Source organism: Phoca vitulina, unplaced genomic scaffold (assembly GCF_004348235.1).
Source record: "Phoca vitulina isolate PV1807 unplaced genomic scaffold, GSC_HSeal_1.0 scaffold69, whole genome shotgun sequence".
NCBI classification, from domain to species: Eukaryota; Metazoa; Chordata; class Mammalia; order Carnivora; family Phocidae; genus Phoca; species Phoca vitulina.
Window position 1 is genome coordinate 7,364,222 of NW_022589772.1, and position 26,079 is coordinate 7,390,300.

General features: G+C 35.9%; 1 protein-coding gene across 1 annotated transcript; it reads right to left on the bottom strand.

Moving 5' to 3' along the window:
* Window positions 1-24,029: 24,029 nt before the first annotated feature.
* LOC116624672 (60S ribosomal protein L7-like) lies at window positions 24,030-24,815 on the bottom strand. The gene has a single exon (XM_032392779.1). It carries the CDS (start codon window positions 24,796-24,798, stop codon window positions 24,052-24,054), a length of 747 nt encoding a protein of 248 aa, XP_032248670.1. The 5' UTR covers window positions 24,799-24,815; the 3' UTR covers window positions 24,030-24,051.
* Between the last annotated feature and the right edge of the window lie 1,264 nt (window positions 24,816-26,079).

Genomic DNA, 26,079 nt, shown 5'->3' on the forward strand with positions numbered 1-26,079 from the left:
AAGATTTCATTCTTTTTGATGGCTGAGTAATATTCCATTGTATATATATATATATATATATACCACTTCTTTATCCATTCATCTGTTGATGGACATGTGGGCTCTTTCCAAATTTTGGCTATTGTGGATATTGTCGCTATAAACATTGGGTACATGTGCCCCTTTTAATCAGTGTTTTTGTGTCCTTTGGATAAATACCTAGTAGTGCAGTTGCTGGATTGTAGAGTAGCTCTACTGTTAACTTTTTGAGGAAACTCCATACTGTTTTCAAGAGTGGCTGCACCAGTTTGCATTCCCACCAACAGTATAAGAGGGTTCCCCTTTCCCTACATCTTTGCCAACATCTGTTGTTTCCTGAGTTGTTAATTTTAGCCATTCTGACTGAAGAATCACCCATTTTTAAAAACTTTACTACCAATCCAATCCATCCTAGACCAACCCATAATTGCATGGACACCACTTAAGCCTCCTAACTGGTGTCCTTTCTTCCACTCTTGCCTCTTTACAATCCATTCTCCAAAGAGTGTGGAGAGGAATCTTCTATTTTTTTTTTTTTTAAAGATTTTATTTATTTATTTGAGAGAGAGAATGAGAGAGAGAGCACATGAGAGGGGGGAGGGTCAGAGGGAGAAGCAGACTCCCTACTGAGCAGGGAGCCCGATGCGGGACTCGATCCCAGGACTCCAGGATCATGACCCGAGCCGAAGGCAGTCACTTAACCAACTGAGCCACCAGGCGCCCCAGGAATCTTCTATTTTTAAAAAAATTTTTTAAAGTTTTTTTTATTTATTCATTTGAGTCAGAGAGACAGCATGAGCAGGGGGAGGGGAGAGGCAGAGGGAGAAGCAGACTCACCTACTGAGCAGGGAGCCCCATGTGGGGCTCGATCCCAGGACCCAGAGATCATGACCTGAGCCAAAGGCAGATGCTTAACCATCTGAACCACCCTGGCACCCCAAGAGGAATCTTTTAAAAATATAAATTGTAATCCTATAACTAACTGGCTTAAAACCCTTTAACAAATTTCCACATTAGTAAGAAAGAAAAGCAAACTCCAGAGAGTGATGTCACTGAAAATAGAGGAGTAGGGAAAGCCAGGGGTTTATCCTTTCACTAATGCAATGTTTAGGAAAAAACTGTCAGAATCAACATTTTTGGAACTCTGAAATTAAAAAGAAAACAACTTACAACAACCAGGGTAGTGATTATGAAGAAAGAGGCTCCTGAATTTCAGTAAGAGAGCATTATGACATTTTTACTTGCCTGCCTACCATCCCTCAATCAATAGCTCAGTGACAGCCATGGAACTGCCAGCTTACAGTTGCCAAAGGAGGCAATGCTGACCTTGTTCTCAAAGAGTTGTAGTTTTGCATTTTGACCTGCTTGGTGGCTCCCTAAGGGATCAGCTCAGGAACTTGCTTTTGTTTTTCCCACCTCACCCCAAGTTATCGCAGGATGGAGTAGCCTCCTGGGCAGCATTTTTTCTCAATTTCTTTATTGGGGTAAAAAATACACATAACAAAATTTGCCATCTTAACGATTTTTAATCATACTGTTCAGTAGTATTAAATACATTCGTATTGTGGGGCCATCACCACCCACTCATATCCAGCAGTCTTTCATCTTGCAAAACTGAAACTCTATAAACAATAATTCCCCATTCCTCCATCCACCCAACCCCTGGCAACTGCTGTTCTACTTTCTATCTCTATGAATTTAACTACTCTAAGTACCCATATAAGTGGAATCATAAAATATTTGTATTTTTGTGACAGACTTATTTCACTTAGTGTAATGTCCTCAAACTTCATCCAAGTTCTGGCATATGTTAGAATCCCCTTCCTGTTTAAAGGCTGAATAATATTCCATTGTATGTATATACCACATTATGTTTACCTATTCATTCATCAATGGACACTTGCATTGCCTCCACTTTTTAGCTATTGTGAATAACGCTGTTGTGAACATGTGTGTAAAAGTATCTCTTCAAAGCAATAGTTTAAATTTTGGGGGGTATATACTCAGAAGGGGAATTGCTGAACCATATGATAATTCATTTTTAATTCTTTGAGGAACCAGAAAACTGTTTTCCACAGTGGCTGTACCATTTTACATTCCCACCAACAAGGTACTTAGGGTTTCATTTTCTCCACTTCCTTGACAAAACTTTCTTTTTTATTTCCTTTTTTTTTTTTAATGATAGTCCACGTAATGGATGGGAAGTGGTACCTCATTGTGGTTTTTATTTTAGGTGGCACTTTTTGAAAGTATTTAAAGCCTGCAGTTGCTTGAAGCAGGGGCAAATGGACAATTAGCAGACAGACTGAAAAGACTAGGAAGAGACTTGGGAATGAGGTACAAGAAGGTAATAAGAACTTGGAAAATTTCCTGCATATTTTGAAGGACCTAGAAGACCATGTGAATGCTCAGAGCTAAACTCATGCTCAGAAAAGACTTCAGAGACCCTAAGTTTTCACCTTTGATTAGTCTTTAGCCTCTGTGCAAATGGGAAATATAGGTTATGTCAGAGTTGTAAATGTCTGGCCAAATATTGAAGGAATGCTCCAATTTAAAGCCAATCTACAAAGAACCAAAACAGTATTTTTTTTGTTATTTGCTTTGTTTTTGGCTCTAGATGTTTAAAGAAATCCCTAAGGTAACAGAACAGGGACTTCGGTGATCACATGTGACAAAGAACACAGTCATTATAAAAAATAGCTTAGAAAAATCACTAAATAAACAGCACACAATGAACAGCATCAACAAACTGATGTGTGCATGGGAAATCTCTACAAGGTTGTCGTGTTATATTTAAATATATCCAGTTTTTATTATAAGACATTCAAAGAAACAAGAAAGTGTGAGAAAAAATAATACAAACTGCCCCTGAGGAAGCCCAGACATTAAACTTATGACAAAAACTTTAAAACAACTGTCTTATATATGCTCAAAAAGCTAAAGGAAACCAAGTAAAAAGAGCCAAAGGAAACAAGTAGAACAAGGTCTCATCAAATAGAGAATATCAATAAAGAGAAAGAAATTATTACAAAGATCCAAATAGAAATTCGGGAACTAAAGAGTACAGTCACTAGAAGGATTCAACAGCAAATATGAACAGGCAGAAGAATCAGTGAACTTAAAGACACAATGGTTGAAATTCTAGTCTGAGGAGCAGAAAGAAAGAATGGAAAAAAATGTACAGAGCCTAAAGGACTTGTGGGATACCACAAAGTGGACAACATATGCATTATAGGAGTCCTAGAAGGTAAAGAACGGGGCAGAAAGAATATTTGAAGATCAATTGCACCTGAAAACTTCTCACATTTGATAAAAGATATGAATCTACACATCCAGGAAGCTCAACAAACAGGTAGGATGAACTCAAAGAGATCCACAATGAAACATATTATAATCAAACTGTTCAAAAACAGAGAATCATGTAAATAGCATGGGAAGCATCTCATCAGGTACAAGTGTTTTTCAATAAGATTAATGGCTGATTACTTATCAGAAACCATGTAGATCAGAAGTTATGGGATGACTTATTCAAAGTGCTGAAAGGAAAACCCTATCAATCAAGAATTTTAGATCTAACAAAACAATCCTTCAAAAATGATGGTGAAATGAAACATTTCCAGATAAACAAAAGCTGAGGGAATTTGTTACTAATAGACTTGTCCTATAAAATGTGCTAAAGGAAGTCGTACAGGATGAAATGAAAGGATACTAGACAGCAACACAAAGTCATATGAAGAAATAAATAACACTGGAAAAATAATTACATAGATAAATATAAGTCTCAGATTGTTGTAATTTTGCTTTGTAACTCTTCTTTTTTCCGATATCATTTAAAATGCAAATGCTTAAACAGTACTTATAAATTTATGTTAATAGGCACAAATGTACTAAGATGTAATTTGTGACAGTAATAACAAAGGGGTGGGATGAAAATGTATAGGAGCAGAGTTTTGTATACTATCGAAGCAAAGAAGATAGCAGGCGGGGAAGAATGAAGGGGGGGAAATCAGAGGGGGAGACGAACCATGAGAGACTATGGACTCTGAAAAACAAACTGAGGGTTCTAGAGGGGAGGGGGGTAGGAGGATGGGTTAGCCTGGTGATGGGTATTAAAGAGGGCACGTTCTGCATGGAGCACTGGGTGTTATACACAAACAATGAATCATGGAACACTACATCAAAAACTAATGATGTAATGTATGGTGATTACATATTACATCAATTTTTTAACAATAAAAAATATAAAAAATGTTTAATCATAAAAAAATTTGGTTATTAAACTAGGTTTTTATAAAATTATGAAGCTAATTGTACACTTTAAATGGGCAATTGTATGGCATGTGAACTATGTGTCAATCAAGCTATAATATACTGGGAAGAAAAAAAAAGATGCTAATTATAATTACCAAAGTAACCACTAAGAATATAACTAAAAATATACAGAAAAAAGTAATGAGAAAGGAACCAAATGGTACACTACAAAAAATCAGTTAATCTCAAAAGAAAGTTGTAATGGAGGGATTGAGAAACAAAAAAGGTATGACATATAGAAAAGAAATACCAAAATGGCAGCAAGGTCCTTACTTATCCGAAATTAAATGTAAATGGATTGAACTCTCCAATTAAAAGGCAGGGACTTGAAGAATGGATAATAATACATGATTCAATTATATGCTGTCTAAAAGAGACTCACATTAGACTCCAGGACTCTAATAGGTTAAGTGTAAAAGATGGAAAAAGAAATTACATGCTAATAATATCCAAAAGAAAGCTCGAATGGATATACTAATATCAGACAAAATAGACTTTAAGTCAAAACATTGTTACAAGATACAAAGAAGGATATTATATACTGATGAAAAGATAAATTCATGAAGATATAAAAATTATATATGTATATACATCTTACGACAGAGCTCCAAAATATATGAAGTAAAAGTTGACAGAATTAAAGGGAAATATAGATAGTTCTACAATAATAGTTGGATATTTCAGTATCGCACCTATGATATGTATATAGCAACTAGACAAAGATCATTAAGAAAATAGAAGACTTGAACAACATTACAAACCAGTTAAACCTAACAGATATTTATAGAACACCCCATTCCACAATAGCAGAATACACATTCTTCTCAAGTGCACTTGAAAAATTTCAAAGGTAGACCATATATTGGGCCACAAATGAGTCTCAGTAAATTTAAAACTATTAAAATAATATCAAGTATCTTTTCCAACCACAATGGAATGAAACTAGAAATCAATAACAGGAGTAAAACTGGAAAATCCACAAATATGTGAAAATTAAACAAACTCTTAAACAACCAATGGTTCAAAAAAATCTTAGAAATACATGCAGACAAATGGAAACAAACACACAACATAACAAAAATTATCAGATGTATCAAAAGCAGTGCTCAGAGGAATATTATAAGCTGTGGACACCTACATTTTAAAAAGTGATCTAAAATAAATAATCCAACTTAACACATTAAAGAACTAGAAATAGAAGAGAAAACTAAACCCAAATTTAGCAGAAGGAAAAAAATAAAAAGATTAGAGTTAAGATAAATAAAATCAGAAATAGAAAAACAATAGAATCAACAAAACCAAAAGATGGTTCTTTGAAAAGATCAACATTAACATGCCATTACCTAGACTAAGAAAAAAGATTCAAATTGCTAAAATCAGAAATTAAGGTGGAGACATTACCACTGACCTTACAAAAATGAAAAGGATTAAAAGAGAATACTATGAATAATTATAAACCACAAATCAGATATCTAGATGAAGTGGACAAATTCTTAGGAACACACAAACTACCAAAATTGATTTTAAAAGAAATACATGATGTGATGAGCACTGGGTGTTATACACAACTGATAAATTATTGAACACTATGTGTTGGCTAATTGAATTTTCTTTCTTTTTTTTTTAAAGATTTATTTATTTGACAGACAGAGACACAGTGAGAGAGGGAACACAAGCAGGGGGAGTGGGAGAGGGAGAAGCAGGCTTCCCGCCGAGCAGGGAGCCCGATGTGGGGCTCGATCCCAGGACCCTGGGATCACGACCTGAGCCGAAGGCAGACGCTTAACGACTGAGCCACCCAGGCGCCCCTGGCTAATTGAATTTAAATAAAAAAATAAAAGAAGTAGAAAATTTGAACAAACCTATACCAAGAGACTGAAACAGTTAAGTAAAAACCTCCCAACAACAACAACAAAAAGCCCAGGACCAGAAGGTTTCACTGATACATTCTACCAAACATTTAAGACAAATTTACACCTATCAATCCTTCTCAAACACCTCCAAAAATAGAAGAGGAGGTAAGACTTCCTAACTCATTTTTCAAGGCCACTATTGCCCTGCCACCAAAGCCAGAAAAATACACCACAAGAAATGAAAATTATAGGCCAACATCTCTTATTAATGTAGATGCTAAACTCTTCAACAAAATACTAGCAAACCAAATCCAATAGCATATTAAGAGGATTATACACTATGACCAACTGGGATTTATCCCAGGAATACAAAAGCTTATTCAACATGTGGAAATCAATCAGGGGTGCCTGGGTGGCTCAGTCGGCTAAGCTTCTGCCCGTGGCTCAGGTCATGATCTCAGGGTCCTGGGATCAAGCCCCACATCGGGCTCCCTGTGCAGCGCGAAGTCTGCTTCTCTCTCCCCCTCTGCTCCCCTCCCACTCGTTTGTTCTCTCTCTGTCTCTCTCTCATGTAAATAAAATATTTAAAACAAAATAAAATCAATGTAATACACCAGTGTAATAGAATGAAGAAAAAAGACTACATGATTATCTCAATTTATGCCAAAAAAAAAAAATCATTTGACAAAATCCAATACACTTTCATGATGAAAACATTCAGCAAACTAGGAATAGAAAGGAACTTCCTCAACATAATAGCATAAAAAAAAAAAAAAAAAAACCTAACCCACAGCTACCATCATGCTCAATGATGAAAGACTGAAAGCTTTTTCTCTAAGATCAGGAACAAGAAAAAGATGCCTGTTTTTGCCACTTCTCTTTAACAATGTACTGGAAGTTCTAGCCAAAGCAATTGGACAAGAAATAAAAAGGCTTCCCAAATGGAACAGAAGTTAAACCATCTGCATAACACAGATATAAAACTATATCTCTACAGATGGGGTATGGTATTATATATTTAAAAAACCCTAAAGAATCCACACACAAAATAACTGTTAGAAACAACAAGTGAATTTAGCAAATTCATTGTATATCCTATATATTAGCAATGAACAATCCAAAGAGGAAATTAAGAAAACAATTCAATTTATTATAGCACCAAAAGAATAATATACTTAGAAATAAATTTAACCAAAGAGATGCAAGACTTGTAAAATTTAAACTATAAAAGAGTGCTGAAATAAATAAAAGACCTAAATAAATAGAAAGACATTCTGTGTTTATGGAGTAGAAGACATAATACTGTTAAGGTAGCAATGCTCCCCAAAGCAATCTACAGATTTAATGCAATCCATGTCAAAATGCAAATAGCCTTTTTTGAAGTAATGTAAAAACTGATACTCAAATTTATATGGAATTGTAAGGCACCCAGAATAGCCAAAACAATCTTAAAAAAGAGTAATAAAGTTGGAGGACTCACATCTTTGTCCATTCATCTATCAGTAGAAACTTGTGTTGCTTCTGTATCTTGACTATTGTAATAATGCTGCAGTAAACATAAGGGTGCATATATCTTTTTAAATTTGTGTTTTTGTTTTCTTTGGGTAAATGCCCAGTAGTGGAATTACTGGATCATATGGTATTTCTATTTTTAATTTTTAAAGGAACCTCCTTACTATTTTCCACAATGGTTGCACCAATTTACACCCTCACCATGAGGGCATGAAGGTTGCAACAACATGGATGGACCTAGAGGTACTTTATTAACTGAAATAAGTCAGACAAAGACAAATGCCATATGATTTTATTTATATGTGGAATCTAAAAAACAAACAAGTGACTCTTAAACACAGAGAACAAACTGGTTGCCAGAGGGGAGGTAGGTTGGGGGATGGATGAAATAGATAAGGGGGATTAAGAAGTACAAATGTCCAGTTATAAATAAGTCACAGAGATGAAAAGTATAGTATAAGGAATATAGTCAATAATATTGTAATAATGTTGTATGATGACAGATGATGACTACACTTATTGTGGTGAGCATTGAGTAATGTATAGAATTGTCAAATCAATATGTTGTACACCTAAAACTAATATAACATGTGTCAATTACACTTCAATAATTAAAAAAACACACAATGAGATATTAAATCACACCCACTAGGATGGATATAAAAGTAATAATAGTTATTATTAAAGGAAAATAAGTGTAAATAAATAATCAAAGGAAAATGATTAAAGGAAAACAAGAATGTGTGGGAATTGAAATCCTCATACATGGTTGGAAAGAATGTAAAATGGTGAAACCACTGTAAAAAATAGTTTGGCCATTGTTCAAACAGAATTAACATGTGCTGGACCAAATGAAGAGTTGTTCAAACAAAATTTGTACTCTACTGTTTCTACTAGTCTATTGTAATAGATAAATAATGAGAACAACCCAAATATCCATCAACTGATGAATAAAGAAACAAATATAGTGTATCTATACAATAGAATATTATTTAGCCATGAAAAGGAACAAATCCTGATACAGGCTTTATAACATGGATGAACCTTGAAAACAGTATGCTAAGTGAAATAAACTAGACACAAAAAGCCACATATTATATGATTCCATTTATATGAAATATCCAGAATAGGCAAATCCATAGTGACAAAAAGATTTGTGGTTTCCAGGGGATGGGAGGAGAGGGAATAGAGAGTTCCTGCTTAATGGTTACAGGGTTTCTTTTTGGCATATTGAAAATGTTCTGGAACTAGATAGAGGTAATTATTGCATAACATCATGAATATACTAAATGCTACTGTATTGTGCACTTCAAAATTCTTAAAATGGTAAATTTTATGTTATGTGTATTTGTCACAATTTTTGAAAAAGCAAACTCCTTACCATTATCTACAAAGCCCTATACCCTATCTGGTTATTGACTACCTCTGAACTCTTTTCATACCACTGCTCTTGCTCATTATACAGCAGATATACCAGCCTTCTTTCTGTTCTACATACAATTGAAGCTTCTCCTTACCTAGGGATCTTTGTTTCCTTTGCCTAGAAAATTCCTCCCTCCCCATATTTGCACATGGCTGCTTCCTTTCTCAGAACAAATGTCACTTTCTGAAAGTAGCTTTCTTTGGTTACCTTATTTAAAGAGAATTTCACTCACCTTACTCCTAGATACTTCTTATCTCTTTACCCTGTGTATATTCTTCATACCACACATTATATGAAATTATCTTACCAATTATTTGCATACTTGTTTACCTATCTCCCCCCATTAAAATATAACCTTCAAGAGAGCAGAAATTTTGTGTGTTTTTTTAATTGCAGTGATCCAAGCATCTAGAATAGTGTCTGGCACATAGTTGTTTAATAAGTAATTATTGAATTAGTGAATGAAAAGATATACTTGACACATTAGCTAATTCTCAGAGCTTCTCTGTTTACTACAGTGATTCTAGTGTGAAAGTCACACACCAAAAATTATGTCTTCTATAATAACTGGGCAGCTATGGATGCCTTCTGGTCTCTGGTGGGATGAGCTCATGTATAGTGAGAAGGTGGTCTGTCACCACAACTATGCTCACAAAATTCCGAGTTTCTTGTTCTGAGGATTTGACTTTCCTTTTTGTTCCAAACTTAAGGAATCAGAACATGAATAATAAAAGTCCTAAAATTATCTAGACTAGTACAGAAAAATTCAAGGGATTCTCATACTGACATAATAATAATAAATATAATTTACCTACCTTTACTATGCGAAATGGTTTATATAAGTAACATCTTTAAAAATAAACCCTCCTTTGATCTCTTGATGCCCTCCCAGCTATGATCCCATTTCTACACTCCCCTTAACAGTGAAATTCACACAAAATTGTTTATACTTTTTTATTTCCAATTTTTCTCCACTTTAACAAGGATTTAGGCCCTACCACTCTACTGAAACAGCTCTTGTTAAGGTCATCAGCTGTCAAATGCAAAGGTCATATTTTTGTCTCCATGTTCATTAACTTCTCCACATCATTCAACACAATTGATCACTCCCTCCTCTTAAAATGTTATCTTCACTTGGCTTCTGTGATACCTTACTGTTAGATTCCTTCCTTCCTCACTGGCTGCTCCTTCACTGCTTCCTTTGCTGACTGACTTATTCCTCTTCTCACATCTCTAAATATTGGATTTCCCCAGGTGTAAGTACTATAGAACTCTTCTTAATAGGCACTCATTCTTGGATAATCTCATTCAGACCCATGGCTTTGAATCTCATCTATATGCTGATGGCCCCAAAATTTATAACTCCAGGTTGGCTCTCTCCCTTGAATTCTAGACTTGTGTATACATTGGCTTACATGATATTTCCACTTGGATGCCTAATAGGAATCTCAACTAAGCTTATACAAAACAGAACTCTTGATACACTTCATATCCAACAACTGGTTCCATTACCAATGATACATCCCCCTAAATGGTATAACCATTTACATAACTGCTAAAGCTAAGTACATTAGCATACATCTAAGGGTGCCTGGCTGGCTCAGTTGGTTAAGCATCTGACTTTTGATTTTGGCTCAGGTCATGATCTCAGGGTCATGAGATCGAGCCCCGTGTCAGGCTCTGCACTCAGCGGGGAGTCTGCTTGAGATTCTCCCTCTCCCTCTGCACCCCACCCCCCACTCTCTTGCATTCCCCCTCTCTCTCTTTCTCTAAAATAAATAAATAAATCTTTAAAATACATCTAGAGTCTAGAAAAATACATAGCACAAAGAAAGGGAACAATAAATATTAGTTGAATAAATTAATAAAATCAGTTAATATAATCCTCATAAACTCTTCTCCACGTGATGTGATGGAGCTCAACCCTGCAGGATATAGTAGGTAGGAACAAACCTCCTTCCCATTGTAGCAGCTAAGAAAAAAGGAGCTATCTATCTATCATCTATCTATCTAACTATCTATCTATCTATCTATCTATCTATCTATCTATCTATCAATCACCCAACAAGGGAAGATTCCTCTATATGTATGTGGAAATTAACAACCTCTTTCCTTCTGTGGGCATCTGGAAAGTCTGGATATGAAGTGAGGTTTGTTTTTGCTGTAGACAGAGGCACTCTGCTGGTGGGGAGGGAAGCAGCAGAACCTTTTACAGCCTCATTGGTTGGCATGACAGGTCAGAATTTGGAGGAGCCTCAAATCCACATTCAGAACTCACCTTGGTTTGTCTCTATAGGCTTTTGCTCAGTGCTGGAATGACATTGGAGACTAAGAAATTGGATTGGGAAGTCAGAGACAGATCCATTGCAGTCTCATGATTTATTTATTTATTTATTTATTTATTTATTTATTTATTTATTTTTATTTTTTTTATTTTTTTTTTTTTAAAGATTTTATTTATTTATTTGACAGAGAGACACAGCGAGAGCAGGAACACAAGCAGGGAGAGTGGGAGAGGGAGAAGCAGGCCTCCCGCAGAGCAGGGAGCCCGATGTGGGGCTCGATCCCAGGACCCTGGGATCATGACCTGAGCCGAAGGCAGACGCTTAACGACTGAGCCACCCAGGCGCCCCAGTCTCATGATTTATAAGAGAGAAAGTCTAGGTAGAGAAAATGTTCTCTATTAAAGGGGAAGGATCTGCTTTTAAATTTTGCCCTTGAGACTTAGTTAGTGGCAACTAAAGCCACAACCCAGTGTTACCTAGCTCAAGTCCTATTTGGCTTGAGATGATTAGCTCCTTACTAATTTTCCTGACAATGACCATACCCTCTCTTGGAGGAAAAAAAAACTTTGACATTAGAATTTATAGTCACTTTATGCACAATGTTCAGCATACAGAGATTATGAGACATGGAGAAACAGGAAACTGTGACTCTTAATCAATAGGAAAAATAATCAGTAGAAGTAGACCCACTGGTGATCCATGTGGTTGTACCTCAAAACATTATGCTAAGTGAAAGAAACCTGACACAAAGTATCACATATTGTTTGAATACACTTGTATGAAATATCCAGAATAGATAAATCCATAAAGACAGAAAGCAAACTAGTGATTGCCAGGGTCTATGAGGAGGGGAGAATAGAGAGTAACTAATTAATGGGTATGGGGTTTTCTTTTGGGGTGTTGAAAATGTTTTGAAACTAGAAGTGGTGGTTGCACAACATTGTAAGTGTACTAAATGCCACTGAACTTTATACTTTAAAATCATTAATTTTCACCAACATATAGTATATAAGTTTCTGTTGTAGTGTTCAATGATTGAACATAATGAAAAAAAAATCTGTATAAGGGACCCACACTGTTCACACCCATGTTCTTCAAGGGTCAACTGTATTTGTTCATATGCCTAAAAGGGTGGAAGGGGAGATGGATGTCTGAAGAGGGGTAATTATTCTCACTGTGTCTATTTTTTTCTTTTGACCATATTTGAGATTTTTTGCATGGCAAATATTAATTTTACTCTGAAAAAAATTATTAATTTTATGGGTGTGTATTTCACCTCAATTAAAAAATAATTCCTTGAATGGGTTTACTAGCAGGCTGAATACAGCGGAAGAGAGGAATAGAGAACTCAAAGATAGTTCAATAGAAACTATCCAACTGAAACAGAAAAAATTATGGAAAGAAGAGAAAAAAGTGTAAGAAATACCTGGGAAATTGTTGGTCAGTCTAATATTTGTGTAATTAGAACCCCAGAATGAGAAGAGCAAAAGAATAAGCCAGAAAAATATATTAGAAGAAGTAATGGCTTATAATTTCCCAAAAGTGGTAAAAAACATTGGGGTGCCTGGGTGGCTCAGTTGGTTAAGTGTCCAACTTTTGATTTAGGCTCAGGTCATGATCTCAGGGTAATGGGATCGAGCTCTACACTGAGCATGGAGCCTGCTTGAGATTCTCTCTCTCCCTCTGTTCCTCCGCCAACTGCTTGCGTGTGCTTTCTCTCTCCGCTTAAAAAAAAAAAGTTTAAAAGACATCAACCATAGATACAAGAATCTCAGTAAAGCCCAAGCAAGATAAACAACAAAATCATACCTAGGTATGTCATAGTCCAACTTCTGACCCAAGAATACAGGGGAAAACCTAAAAGCAGCCAGAGAAGGAAAAAGACACATTGCCTTCAAAGAAGTGAAAACAAGACTAACAACATACCCTTCAACACAACACAATCCATGGATTCCAAGATATAGCATAGTCACATCTTTAAAATGTTATAATAGAAAACTTCCACTCTGTACCCAGTGAAATATCCTTCAAAAAAGAAGGTAAAATAAAGGTGTTTTTGAACAAGTAAAAGTTGTGAGAATTCATTGCCATCAGAAATGAACTATATGAAATACCAATTCCTTCAGACTGAGGAAAATGATACTGCTTTGAAGAACAGAACTGCAGAAAGGAATGAGGAGCACCAGAAGGGATATATATGTGGGTAAATATAAAAGATTATTTATTATTTATTTATTTATTTAATTTTTTTTATTAACATATAATGTATTATCTGTCTCAGGGGTACAGGTCTGTGATTCAACAGTCTTACACAATTCACAGCATTCACCATAGTACATACCCTCCCCAATGTCCATCACCCAGCCACCCCATCCCTCCCACTCTCCTCCCCTCCAGCAACCCTCAGTTTGCTTCCTGAGATTAAGAGTCTCATGGTTTGTCTCCCTCTCTGGTTTCATCTTGTTTCATTTTTCCCTCACTTCCCCTATGATCCTCTGTCTTGTTTCTCAAATTCCTCATATCAGTGAGATCATATGATACTTGTCTTTCTCTGATTGACTTATTTCACTTAGCATAATACCCTCTAGTTCCAACCACTTCGTTGCAAATGGCAAGGTTTCATTTTTTGATGGCTGCATAATATTCCTGTGTGTGTGTGTGTGTGTGTGTGTGTGTGTGTGTGTGTATACACATCTTCTTTATCCATTCATCTGTTGATGGACATCTAGGCTCTTCCCATAGTTTGGCTATTGTGGACATTGCTGCTATAAACACTGGGGTACATGTGCCCCTTTGGATCACTACATTTGTATCTTTGGGGTAAATAGCCAGTAGGGCATTTGCTGGTCGTAGGGTAGCTCTATTTTCAACTTTTTGAGGAACATCCATACTGTTTTCCAGAGTGGCTGCACCAGCTTGCATTCCCACCAACAGTGTAGGAGGGTTCCCTTTTCTCTGCATCCTCGCCAACATCTGTTGTTTCCTGACTTGTTAATTTTAGCCATTCTGACTGGTGTGAGGTGGTATCTCATTGAGGTTTTGATTTGGATTTCCCTGATGCTGAGTGATGTTGAACACTTTTTCATGTGTCTGTTGGCCATTTGGATGTCTTCCTTGCAGAAATGTCTGTCTTCTGCCCATTTCTTGATTGGATTATCTGTTCTTTGGGTGTTGAGTTTGATAAATTCTTTATAGATTTTGGATACTAGCCCTTTATCTGTCATTTACAAATATCTTCTCCCATTCTGTCGGTTGTCTTTTGGTTTTGTTGACTGTTTCCTTTGCTATGCAAAAGCTTTTTATCTTGATGAAGTCCCAATAGTTCCTTTTTGCCCTTGCTTCCCTTGCCTTTGGCAAAGTTTCTAGGAAGAAGTTGCTGCAGCTGAGGTCAAAGAGGTTGCTGCCTGTGTTCTCCTCAAGGATTTGATGGATTCCTGTCTCACATTTAGGTTTTTCATCCACATTTAATACAATCCCTATCAAAATACCATTAACTTTTTTCAAAGAAATGGAACAAATAATCCTAAAATTTGTATGGAACCAGAAAAGACCTCAAATAGCCAGAGGAATGTTGAAAAAGAAAAGCAAAGCCGGTGGCATCACAATTCCAGACTTCAAGCTCTTTTACAAAGCTGTAATCATCAAGACAGTATGGTACTGGCATAAAAACAGACACATAGATCAATTGAACAGAATAGAGAGTCCAGAAATGGACCCTCAACTCTATGGTCAACTAATCTTCGACAGAGCAGGAAAGAATATCCAATGGAAAAAAGACAGTCTCTCCAACAAATGGTGTTGGGAAAATTGGACAGCCACATGCAGAAGAATGAAACTGGACAATTTCCTTACACCACACACAAAAATATCAAAATGGATGAAATGCCTATTATTTAAAATAACAATAATATCAGTGCCTTGTGGAGTTACATTGTATATAGAAGCGAAATATAATAGCTAAAAGTATGGGAGCAGGTAAATGGAGTTTTACTGATGTATAATTTTTACACTTATCATGAAGTGGTAAAGTACTAATTTAAGGTAGACTGTAATAAATTAAGGATGCGTGATGTAACCTCTAGCTATCTGAAGCCGGATTTCTCAACCTTATCTCAACCTTATGACTTTTTGGACTTGATAACTCTTTGTTGTGGGAGATTCTCTTGTGTATTGCAAGATGTTAAACAGTATCCCTGGACTCACTCATCCTCTAGATGCCACTAGCACTTTCCCCCCCATGAGTGACAATCAAAAATATTTCCAGACATTGCCAAATATCCCCAGGGTAGCAAAATCACTCTGGTTGAGAAATACTGCTCTAGAATAACTACCAAAAACAATAGAAAATGATGTAAACAAAATGCTAATAGAAGAGTCAAAATGCAAATAATAATAATGAGAAACTTGATTCAACCAAAGTAAGGCAGGATAAGAGGAACAAAGAAGCAATGGACAAATGAGACAAACAGAAAATAATAGCAAGGTGGTCAGCTTAAATACAACTATATCATTAATTACATTAATATAAATGAACTAAATGGTATTTACAAGAGACATTTTACATATAAAGATACAGATAGATTGAAAGTAAAAGGATGGAAAATATGCCAGGCAAACACTAACAACAACAACAACAAAGCTGTCATGGTTATATGAATGTTAGGTTAGATAGTCTTTAAGGCAAGAAGTATTACTGGAAATAAAGAAACACATTTCATAATGCCTTCAAAAGGGCAGTAGTCCTCATACTACAAAGTAGATACTATTTTTTATTCCAATTTTTACAAATGAGGAATCTAAGTCACAGAAACATTGTGGGACTTACACAGGTAGTAAATAATGGGTCCAGAACAAGCTTATGCTTCTAAATACTATATAGTATTCTTTGGCAAAAAAAAAAGGGGGGGGGGACCATTTCGTGGTGCCTGGGTGGCTCAGTCGGTTAAGTGTCTGCCTTCGCCTCAGGTCATGATCCCAGGGTCCTGGGATCGAGTCCTGCATTGGGCTCCATGCTCAGCAGGAAGCCTGCTTCTCCCTCTCCCTCTGCCTGCCTGTCTGCCTACTTGTGATCTCTCTCTCTCTGTCAAATAAATAAATAAAATCTTTAAAAAATTTAAAAAAAGGACCATTTCTCTTCATGATTGAAATTAAAGGATTGCAGTATCCAAGGAACAATGACACTTTTCTATATTTCTTTAGGGAAGCAGGGCAGTTTCTCCACAAAGGCATTAATTATTCAAATGTAAACTTCAACCAGAATGAGGCCTTTTTATGTCTTTTAAGTTGTGAAGGTAACAGAAAAACATTCTATGATACCATACCCTAAGTGTAAAGTTTCGTTCAGCACAGCTGTGGCCTGGGATCCTCGTAGAACACTTCAAGCTACTTCCAAGAATCAAGTCAAATCATCTCTTTTTAGATTGCTATAAAACAAAGTGGAAACTTTCTTTTTCCATTACTACTCAAACTGCTTCAACAAAGCAAGTCTTATATTCCTGGGGGAAGCATAGAAAGGATATGAGTAAAATTTAATTTTGCCAGTAAAGTAAATAAAAAAGAAAATTTCCAGTAAGTCATATTCCTCTGTTCTCTGGGAAATAACATTTTCAGTCTGACTCTCCTGAAAAAGGCTCTGGACAGGTTGGGAACCCACTAATCTGCAAGGAACCATTTGATCTTTGAATAATTTTTCTACTTTAAAAAAATATGTTATTAGTTATCTTATAAAACTAATACATACTAGAAAGGGAAAAAATGGTAAGGAGAACCCTGGGAAGCACATCCTTAACCTAGTGATCAAGGTTAACATCAGCAATGATAAGTCATGTTATTTACGTACTCCTTATATGATGATGTGCAAAAAGAGCACATCATTTCTATGGTATTTCCCCCCAAAACTCATAACCCTAAGTGTAATCATGATTAAAATATCAGATAAATACAAATTGAGGGATATTCTACAAAATACCTGACCAATACTCCTCAAAACTGTGAAAGTCATGAAAAAACAAGAAAAGAAACTATCACAGACTAGAGCAGACTAAGAAGGCATGACAACTAAATGCAGTGTAGTATACTGGATTGGATCCTGGAAATGAAAAATGGAATTAATGGGAAAAAATGGCAAAATATGATTAAAGTCTGGAGCTTAGTTCATTCTTTACCAATGTTGGTTTCTTAGTTTTGACAAATATGCCTCAATAATGTAAGGTGATAGCATTAAGAGAAACTGAAACTATGTACTGTGTTTGCAACTTTTCTATAAATCTAATGATGTTGAGCATCTTTTCATGTACTCAGTTGCCCTCCATATATCCTCTTTGGTGAAGTGTTTGTTCACGTTTTTTGACTATTTTAAAACTGGATTCTTGGTTTTCTTCCTGTTGTGGTTTTTATTTTATTTTTTAATATTTAAATAAGCTTTAAAATTTTAGACTGTATTTAGATTTACAGAAAAAAATGCAAAGTTGATATAGAGAAGTTCCATATATTCCACCTAGTTTTCCCTATCATTAACATCTTACATTGGTTTGGTACATTTGCTACTATTAATGAAAGAATGTTGATATATTAAATTCACACTTTATTCAGATGTCTTTAGTTTTAACCTAATGTCATTTTGCTGTTCTAGGATCCGATTCAGGATACACTTTACATTTAATCATCATGTCTCTTTAGGCTCCTCTTGGCTGTGACAGTTTCTTAGACATTCCCTGTTTTCAATGACCTTAACAGTTTAGAGGTGTACTAGTCAGGTATTTTGTAGATTGTCCCTCAACTTACTTTTTTAATGATCTTCTTATGATTAGAATAGAATTTGGGGAGGAAGACTAGAGAGGTAAAATACCATTTCATCACATCACATCAAGGGTACATTCTATCAGCAAGACTTATCAATGTTGATGCTAATCTTGATCACCTTCTAACAACTCTATATGAGTCCTTGACCACATATGTGATTTGCAAATATTTTCTCCCAATCTTTAGCTTGTCTTTTGATTTTCCTTACATTGCTTTTTATCAGAAAAAGTTTCAATTTTGATGGAGTTTAATGTATCAAGATTTTCTCATATGGGTCTTATTTTTGTTATCATGTCTAAGAACTCTTTTCCCAACCCCTGGTTATGAAATCCTACTATACTTTCTTTTAAAAGTTTTATAGTTTTACATTTTACATTAAGTTATATGATCCATTTTGAGATACATTTTGTATAAGGTGAATAAAGATGTTACAGTTTTCAGCATATAGATCCTGTACATATTTTCTTTATTGTTTTTCTAATTACAATTTCATCTATCTCTGCTCTAATCTTTATTATTTCTTTCCCACTGCTAGTTTTGGGTTTAATTTAATCTTCTTTTTCTAGTTACTTATGGTGTACAATTGGGTTATTAGTTTGAGGTCTTCAATTTTTGATGTAGATGTTTACAGCTATAAATTTTCTTCTAAGCACTACTTTCACTGCATCCCACAAGTTTATTATGTTGTGTTTTCATTTTTACTCACTTCAAGGTGTTTCCTCATTTCTTTTGGGATTTATTCTTTGACTCATTGTAAGACTGTATTTTTAAACTTCTGCATATTTATGAGTTTTCTAATTTTCTGGCTTTATTCCATTATCATTGGAAAATATACTCTATAATCTCAATCTTTTAAATTTATTGAGACATTTTCTGTGGCCTGATATATGGTCAATGATGGAGAATCTTTCATGTGCAGTTGAGAAGAATGCAAATTCTGTCTTTATATTGGTGAAGTGTTCTGTATATGTTTGCTAGATTTAATTGGTTAACAGTGTTGTTCAAGTCTTCTGCTTTCTTATTCTGTCTGGTTGTTCTATCCATTATTGAAAGTAGGATACTAAAGTCTCCAACTATTATTGTAGATTGTCTATTTCTTCCTTCAATTATATCAATGTTTGTTTCATATTTAGGGGCTCTGCTTTTAGGTACATGTATGTTTATAATTATTATATTTTCTTGAATTATTGAAACTTCTATCAATATATAATGTCTTTCTTTGTGTCTTATTACTTTTTATTACTTAAATTCTATTTTGTCTGATGATGATATAGGTACCCTGGCTCTCTTATGGTTACTATCTGTATGGTCTATCTTTTCCTATCCTTTTTATGTCTTTGTATCTCAAACGAGTCTCTTTTAGACAGAATTTAGATGGATCATGTGTTTCTTTCCAATCTTCAAATATTTTCTAATTGAAGAACTTATTCCATTTACATTTAAAGTAATTACTGATAAGGAAGAACTTCTGTTATCTAGCTATTTGTTTTATGTATGTCTTATATACTTTTTTGTTCCCAATTCTTTTTTTTACTGCCCATTTCTCATATTTAGTTGATGTTTTCTAGTGTACCATTTTTATTCCTTTGTTTACTTTTCTGTATACTTTTTAGTTATTTTCTTAATAGTTATCTTGGGGATTCCAGTAAACATCCTAAATTTATAACAACCCAGTTTTAATACTACAAACTTAATTTCAATAGTATACAAACACTCCACTCCTATATGTCTCTACCTTTTCCCTTTATTGTTGCCACAAATCACATCTTTATACACTGTGTGCCTAATAATGTAAATTTCTAAATATTGATTTATGCATTTGTCTTTTAATAACACAGGAAAAAATAGAGGAGATACAAACCACAAGCACAGTAATAATGGCTTTTCTATTTACCTGAGTAGTTGCCTTTACCAGTGTTCTTTATTTCTTCATGTGATGTTAAGTTATTGTCTAGTTTCCTTTCATTTCAGCTTAAAGGACTCTCTTTAGCTTTTTTTTAATATATAGCAGGTCTACTAGTAATAAACTCCCCAAGCTTTTGCGTTATTATTTTCTCCTTCATTCTTCAAAGATAGTTTTGTTGGATGTAGAATGTCATCCCAGTGCTTTCTGGCTACTGTGGTTTCTGGTGAGAAATCAGCTATTAGTGGTTTTTTTATGATTTATTTATTTACTTTAGAGAAAGAGAAAGCGAGAGCACTAGCAGGGGGAGGGGCAAAGGGAGAGGGAGAGAATCCTCAATCAGACTCTGTACTGAGCATGGAGCCCGACAGAGAGCTGGATCCCAGGATCCTGGGATCATGACCTGAGCCGAAATCCAGAGTCAGCTGCCTAACCGACTGAGCCACCCAGGTGCTCCTCAGATGTAAATATTATTGAGGATTCCTTGTATGTGAGAGTCTGCTTCTCCCTTACTGATTTCAAACTTCACTCTTTGTCTTAGGCTTGTGGAATTTTGACTATAATGTGTCTCTGGGTGGATCTTTTTTAAGTTTTTCTGTTTAGAGTTTGTCAATCTTCCTGGGTGTGTAGATTCATGTTTTTCATCAAATTTGGGAAGTTTTTGACTGCCATTATTTTTTCAAATATCCTTTCTGACCCATTTTCTCTATCTTCTTCTGGGACTCCCATAATGCATACTTTGGCTCACTTGATGGTCTACCACAGGTTCCCTAGGAGCTGTTCATTTTTCTTCATTCTTTTTTTCTTTTTGTTTCTCAAGCTGGATAATTTCAATCATCCTATTTGATGTTCATTGATTCTTTCTTCTGCCTGCTCAAGTTTGTTGTTGTACCTCCCTAGTGAATTTTTCATTTTAGTTATTGTATTTCTAAGCTCCAGAATTTCTTATTTTCTCCTTTTAATATTTTCTATCATTTTATTAATGTTTTCATTTTGTTCATACATTGTTTCCTGGGTTTTTTTATTGTTGTTGTTGTTGTTCTTTTCCACAGCTTCTCCTAGCTCTTTGAACATATTTAAGACAATTGATTTAAAGTCTGTCTGGTAAGTCCAATGTCTAGACTTCCTCAGGAACAGGTTCTATTTTTCCTTTGAATGAGCCATAATTTCCTATTTCCTTATATGTTTTGTACCTTTTTATTGCAAACTGGACATTTGAATATTGTGTGATAACTCTGGAGATTAAATTCTTCCCCTTTCCCAGGGTTTGTTTTTCTTCACTGTTGAAAATTTAGCTTATGTGCAGTCAGTGTTTGACTGATATTTCCTTGAATGCTAGGAGCTTTAAAAAAAAAAAAAACACCCAATCCCAGTTGTTATAGATGATTGACTCTCTGCTGGGACACTCCTTTAACACTTAGCTAGGCCATTAACAATTCTGCCTCAGCCTTTGTTTTCTACTTTCACAGAACCTGTAGATCAGCCAGTGGTGAAAAGTTAGGGTCTTGTAAGGTCTTCTCTAAGCATGGTCTTTTCCTGGGCATGTGTGTGGCTTTCCAAATTTCCCAGTATACATGAGCACTCTTAAATTCCCTTATTAAAAAAAAAGAAAAGATGAGCCCTATAATTGCCCCAGATTCCTGCCTGGTAGTATCTGAGTATCTGCCCGAGTTGAGGATATAGAGAATTCAAGGAGGCCAAGACACCTAGAATTTACAAGGCAGATTACTGGAGGTAAGAGAGCTACAGAGAGAGAGAGAGAGAAATGGGGAGAGTGGAGAGGAGAGAGGGAAGATAGGATAGGAGAGAGAACAGAAGAGAGAGCAGAGCACTCAAGATCTACAGAGGGTTTCCTGTCAATCTTTAGCTGACTACTGATCAGTACATTCATGTAAGGAAACCACCTGTGCCTGGGAGGATTAAGGAAACAATGGAAAGGAGTATGAAGAGCAATTCTCAGAGCTCACACAGGGTGAGGAATAGTTTGTATTCCCACCAGCCAGAGTGGAAAACTCCATAATTCCAGGGCATCAGGTTCAGTACCCACAAAGGTATTACCTCAGTAGTGAGGACACTAGCTCTGGACTAGAAGCTCCTCCCGTCATTCCACATAACAAAGTTTAAAAGCAATCTTCAAAAGAATCAAATGATTTTCAAATAATTTAACATCAGCCTACACAAAGCTCAAAAAAGAAATTTTTAAAACTCCAACACCCATCAATGAAATATTCACAATGGAAAACATCCAATAAAAAATTACTGGGCATGCAAAGAAGCATAAAAATGCAACCCATAATAAGAATAAAATTGAATCAACAGATAAACACATAAGAGAAACATATGATAGAATTATTAGACACAGACATGAAAGCCGCTATTATAGCTATATGCCATCTGTTCAAAAAGGTAGAAGAAAGCATGAATATGTTAAGAGACATGGAAGACCCAATGTAAACTTCAGAAAAATTAAATGTCTCTGATGAAAAATAGCCTAAATGGATGGACAAAAGACATGAACAGACATTTCTCCAAAAGAGACCAACAGACACATGAAAAGATGTTTATCATCACTTACCATAAGGGAAATGCAAATCAAAATTATAATGAGATATTACCTCACACCCATGAGAATGGCTAAAATCAACAACATAAGAAACAGCAGGTGTTGGTAAGGATGTGGAGAGAGTCCCCAGGTGGGAATGCAAACTGCTGCAGCCACTCCAGAAAACAGTATGGAGGTTCCTCAAAAAGTCAAAAATAGAACTACATACGATCCAGCAATCACACTACTGGGTGTTTACCCAAAGAATACAAGAACACTAATTCAAAGGGATAATGCACCCCTGTGTTTATAGCAGCATTATTTACAATAGCCAAGATACGGAACTGGACCAAGTATCCGTTGATTGATGAATGTCTCTTTCTCTCTGTAGCTCTCTTACCTCCAGTAATCTGCCTTGTAAATTCTAGGTGTCTTAGCCTCCTTAAATTCTCTATATCTTCAACTCGAGCAGATACTCAGATACTACCAGGCAGAAATCTGGGGCAATTGTAGGGCTCCTCTTTTTTTTTCCTTCTCTTGGAGATAACTATCCTGTGGTGACTATTGTTCAATGTCTGAAGACCATTCTTTTGTGTGTTTTGTCCTGTTTTATAGTTGTTCATGTTGGAAAGGTAAATCTGGCCAGAAACCCACCACCTGGTCTTCTATTTATTTTTGTTTTTATATTAACTTTGTTTAAATTGTCTCAAAAAATCTGTGGTGGCTTTTGGTCAAGTTGTTTTCATTTTTAAAGTGTCAATCTTATGAACTATATACAAGTTAGGATTTAGAGGGTAATGCATTAGTTTCCTAGGGCTGCCATATCAAACCACAAATTAGGTGGCTTAAACAACAAAAATTTACTTTCTTACAGTCTCAGAGGCTAGACATCCAAGATCAAGGTGTTAGTGGGGTTAGTTTCTTCTGAGTCTTCTTTCCTTGGCTTGTAGATAGCTGACTGCTCCCTGTGTCTTCACATGGTCTTCCCTCTGTATCTGTGTGTGTCAAAATTTCCTCTTCTTAAAAGGACACCAATCATATTGTATTAGGGCTCACCTGAAAGACCTCATTTTCACTTAATTACCTTTTTAAAGATACTATCTCCAAATTCAGTCATATTCTAAAGTACTGGGGGTTAGGATTTCAATATATGAATTTAAGGGGGGGGGACATAATTCAACCCATAAAAGGAAATAACATAATGACCCATCTAAAGTGGCTTAAATAATAAGTGCATTTATTATCTCACGTAACAAAAAGCACAGATATATGATGGTTCCTGGATTGGTGTACTGTTTCAGTGGATTTATCAGAGATTCAGTTGCTCTCCATTTTTTTTTTTTCCATTTGAGTGTAGCCATTTATTAACTGATGAGATTACAAAAATAATCATGGTAGATACCTTAGTTCATCCTTCTAATAAGCCTATTGATCTGGTCTTCCCTGTTACCAGCATCTCCACCTTCTACAAAATGGGTGGTCTTTTTCTTCATTCCCCCTCGTGGAGAAGATAATTTGAAGGGCCATAAAAAGTTGTTTGCTTCTTTGAAACGTTTTCCAAGAGTATAGATCTCGTGAATCAGGTCCTCCATGCAGATGATGCCATATTTACCAAGAGATTGGGCGATCAATGTGTTATCTGTCAGGGCAATTCGCTTCTTGTTGATTTTGCCATAACCACGCTTGTAGATCAATTCATTCACCGACTTCAGGTTTGGGTACCCCCATGCTATATAAGGTTCCACAATCCTTAGCATGTTAACTGAAGCCTTGTTGAGCTTAACAAAGGTGCCATTGAAGATCTGGCGAAGGCGAAGAAGCTGCAACACCTTTCGAACCTTTGGGCTCACACCATTGATACCTCTGATCCTAATGACAAATGCCAATTTGGGTTCCGCAGGTACGTAGAAGTTGCCAGCTTTTCTTGCCATCCTTGCCATTCGAATCTCAGTTCTGTACATCTGCCTATATTCCTTGTGGTAATGCTTAGCTTTTTCATAGATAAGCTTCCTTCTTGCCTTTCGAAGCATCTTCTGAGCAAACTTCTTCCTCAGACGCTTGATCTTCAACTCTGCGAAATTCCTTCGCTTCTTCTTAAGGGTTTCTGGCACAGCAGGAACCTTCTTTTGCTTCTCTTCTGCACCCTCCATGGTTCCAGCCGGAAAAAGAACAGTTGCTCTCCATTTTTAAGCTTTGTCATCCTCAAGTATATCAGTGATATCTTCCTTCATGGTTGCAAGAATGCTACAGCAGTTCTACCCATCACATGCAGACATAACCACTTTCAAAAAAGAAGAAAAGTATTTTCTCCAAAGCATAATTTTTTTAAATTTTTTTTAATTTTTAATTTTTTAAAAATTTTATTATGTTCAGTTAGTCACCATACAATACATCATTAGTTTTTGATGTGGTGATACACGATCCATTGTTTTCGTACAACACCCAGTGCTCCATGCAGTACGTGCCCTCCTTAATACCCATCACTGGGCTAACCCATCCTCCCTCCCCCCTCCCCTCTAAAACCCTCAGTTTGTTTCTCAGAGTCCATAGTCTGTCATGGTTCATCTCTCCCTCCAATTCCCCCCCCCCATTTTTCCCTTCCTTCTCCTAATGTCCTCCATGCTATTCCTTATGTTCCACAAAGAAGTGAAACCATATGATAATTGACTTTCTTTGCTTGACTTATTTCACTTAGCATAATCTCCTCCAGTCCCATCCATGTTGATGTAAAAGTTGGGTATTCATCCTTTCTGATGGCTGAGTAATATTCCATTGTATATATGGACCACATCTTCTTTATCCATTCATCTGTTGAAAGGCATCTCAGCTCTTTCCACAGTTTGGCTATTGCGGACATTGCTGCTATGAACATTGGGGTGCATATGGCCCTTCTTTTCACTACATCTGTGTCTTTGGGGTAAATACCCAGTAGGGCAACAAAAGCTAAAATGAACTTTTGGGACTTCATCAAGATAAAAAGCTTCTGCACAGCAAAGGAAACAGTCAACAAAACAAAGAGGCAACCCACAGAATGGGAGAGATATTTGCAAATGACACTACAGATAAAGGGCTAGTATCCAAGATTTATAAAGAACTTCTCAAACTCAACACCCAAAAAACAAATAATCAAGTCAAAAAGTGGGCAGAAGATATGAAAAGACACTTCTCTGAAGAAGACATACAAATGGCTAACAGACACATGAAAAAATGTTCATCATCATTAGCCATCAGGGAAATCCAAATCAAAACCACATTGAGATACCACCTTACGCCAGTTAGAATGGCCAAAATGGACAGGGCAAGAAACAACAAATTTTGGAGAGGTTGTGGAGAAAGAGGAACCCTCTTACACTGTTGGTGGGAATGCAAGTTGGTACAGCCACTTTGGAAAACAGTGTGGAGGTGCCTCAAAAATTTAAAAATAGAGCTAC